The sequence below is a fragment of the Terrapene carolina genome, unplaced genomic scaffold, assembly GCF_002925995.2.
Source record: "Terrapene carolina triunguis isolate 2854851 unplaced genomic scaffold, T_m_triunguis-2.0 Scaffold132, whole genome shotgun sequence".
In the NCBI taxonomy this organism is placed as follows: domain Eukaryota; kingdom Metazoa; phylum Chordata; order Testudines; family Emydidae; genus Terrapene; species Terrapene triunguis.
Window position 1 is genome coordinate 19769895 of NW_020664483.1, and position 2702 is coordinate 19772596.

At 37.9% G+C, this 2702-nt stretch overlaps 1 protein-coding gene across 2 annotated transcripts in view; it reads left to right on the top strand.

The window, feature by feature from the left end:
• Positions 1–2483, top strand: part of BCL11A (BAF chromatin remodeling complex subunit BCL11A) — a 95013-nt gene extending 92530 nt beyond the window's left edge. The window contains exon 4 of one of the 2 annotated variants that reach the window (XM_026653224.2): positions 2382–2483. In XM_026653224.2, the coding sequence (XP_026509009.1) occupies positions 2382–2483 (102 nt within the window). The remainder of the gene's footprint in view (positions 1–2381) is intronic. The other variant, XM_024194891.3, reaches the window with a different exon arrangement.
• Positions 2484–2702: the final 219 nt, after the last annotated feature.

A 2702-nucleotide genomic window follows, 5' to 3' on the forward strand; every position in this document is an offset into this window, starting at 1 on the left:
TTGAATTCTAATACACACATATATAGTAATCATATTTTCATTATATGTTGCATTATAACATGTTAAACATATAAAATAATTGTGTGTCTACAGCTAGCCATCTAGCTATCTGTCGAGGTATACAGATGGATATGTGATATATCACATACAGTACACATTGCTAACAAATGAAAGATGAAAAACATGCTATGAATTAAAAAAAAAATTCTGCAATAACACATTTGATTTATACACTTATATCAAAAAACTAAATACATCCATTGGGCACATCACTTCATTTCCAACTTACACACATGCAGCACAAGCACTGTACTTGAGGAACCCCCTACATTAAGAGATTATATACAGCGTCGCCTAAATAACTTCAAAAGCTAGCCAACAAGAACATAACTTAGAAATGACAACATGTTGTAGCCTGAACACTAAAGCAAAAATAGTAATACAAAATGTGACATTTTCTAACCGTGTGATAAATTAATGGTGTTATAAAACCATGAACCATTGAGGCCCGTTCAAGTTTGTTAGAATTCTGAAACAGATTTATATGGCATCCATAATGTGTTCTTAAGCTGCTGTAACATTCCATACAAGCATGACCTACTGTCCCAAGAAACTTTTTATATTTAACTTTCTGTGGAAAGATGTCTCAATAAATAAGAACAATATTTGGGTAATAGTATTGCAGTTGATAACATATCAAAACCAATCAACTTCAGAAGAGTAATGTATTTTTACTGTGCAGATGCCTTTGCCATTAGTATTTAATATCCTCCAAATTGAGTGATTTGTATAATGAAGAGACTGAAACAATAGCAAGAATTTAGGCTACAGATGTTTCATATTTATTTCCAAGAGCTGAGATAAATACAGGAATAAGTGATACCATGTCTTTGCTTGACATTCAGAAGGCTTTGGCATATCTGATGAGATACAGTTTCAGGGTTTATCGAAGTGCAGAGTTTGTATAAAAAGAAAAAAAGATACCAGCTGTTATTTTAGTTCTTTTCCTTGCAAAGGTTGGAAACCATTTACAGTGAAAGTGTGGGAAAATTATATTATGGATTGTGAGTACGATACTGCCTGGCAGGCACTTCACTGGATTCATGAAAGGAAGCCACTGTTTCCCAAATCCAGATGTATCTGTTTTGACTGTCACTTCTCAAGGAGTCTAAGAAAGTTAGATGCCCAACTCTCATCAATACTGAAAGTCAGTAAGAGCGGTTGGGTTTTCAAAAATGCATATGTGACTTAGGAGCACAAGTCTCATTGACTTTCAATCGGACTTGTGCTTTTAAATTACTTTGGAACTTTTGAAAATCCCACCCTAGGTACCTGACTCATTTAGGCTCATTTGAAAAACTCAGGCTTATTTTAATATGTATTAAATGCAGAAATGCATAGAATTGGACTCATCTGGTGTAAATCAGGCTAGTGCTATTTACTTTAATGGAGCTATTTTAATTTATACCCATTTATGCTATGCCCTCTTATTTAATGTTGATAAGTAGCTCATGAGTTGCCCTTCAACTACACACTTAAACATTTATGAGGCAATTTCCATAGAAACTGACTCAGTGGTCGGTATGTATAGATTGATCTTAATCAATGCATCTCTGGTTCTGCCATTGCCACAGGTTAGGCCTGCAGGCTCTTGAGCCTGCAGTTTCTTCATTAGCCTATTGTTTCTTTTAGTACAATATATAATTGGTGACTGGCCTTTACACTGCCTGCATTTCACTATATACTTCAGCTATGGGGAAACATTTATTTTTCCAACTTGCACAGCTAGGGCCTGACCCAATGCCAATGAAGTCGATGGAACACCTCCCACTTACTTCAATGAACATTGTCTCAGGCCTGTAGGGCTCAAGCATTTATTTCACACTTCACCAGGTACAGTACACCCTATAAGTTGCACTGTTATTCAAATGCAATTGAATTCAGTGACATAAGAGTCTCTGCAAACTGTACAGCTTGTGGTATATCAAAAAATATTTGCCGTGCTCTATGTGGCATCCCAGCCTCTGGCTGAAGTCAATAGGATTGTTGGGTGGGGGAGGAATACCTGAGTCAGTCAGTGTTTTAACTGAGTTAAGACTTAGTTAAGACTGGAGGATTTTCCCCCTGGAGTGTTATTTGTACTGTCTGTATTTTCGCTGTGCTTGAAGTATTCCCATGCATGTGTGATGTGGGAGTTTGTGAATTCTTGGTGGGATGGCTGGAGTACGTACTAAGATCATGAACCCGGTGTCCGTTGCGTTACATACTCTTTTGGCAATTCAAGTTGCAGTTTGTTAAAAAAAAAAGGGAGGGGGGGAGGGAGAATTTACCTTTTGGGCTGTGTTACACCTATTTTTCCTCTGTCCCCATCCTTTCTCTAGGTTCGACACACACCCCCACTTGGCGTAGTGCCCAGGGAACTCGTGACGTGTGGCAATTTTCGGATGGAAGCTCGAGACCGCTTAAATTCTGAGAGAATGTGAAGCACACGGGGAATGTGCACCATGTACATGACACCTGAATGTGGTCCGTTATCTTGCTAGCTTTGCGATGATTTCTGACATTAACTTCAGACGTCACCGTCCGAAGGCAGCATCCAACAGGCTCCTTCTGCCTGCCTGCAAGACAATGTTATATATATTTTTAATAGAATAAAAACACTTCTTTTTTTTAAAAACAACCCACCATCAAGGGCTTATCGA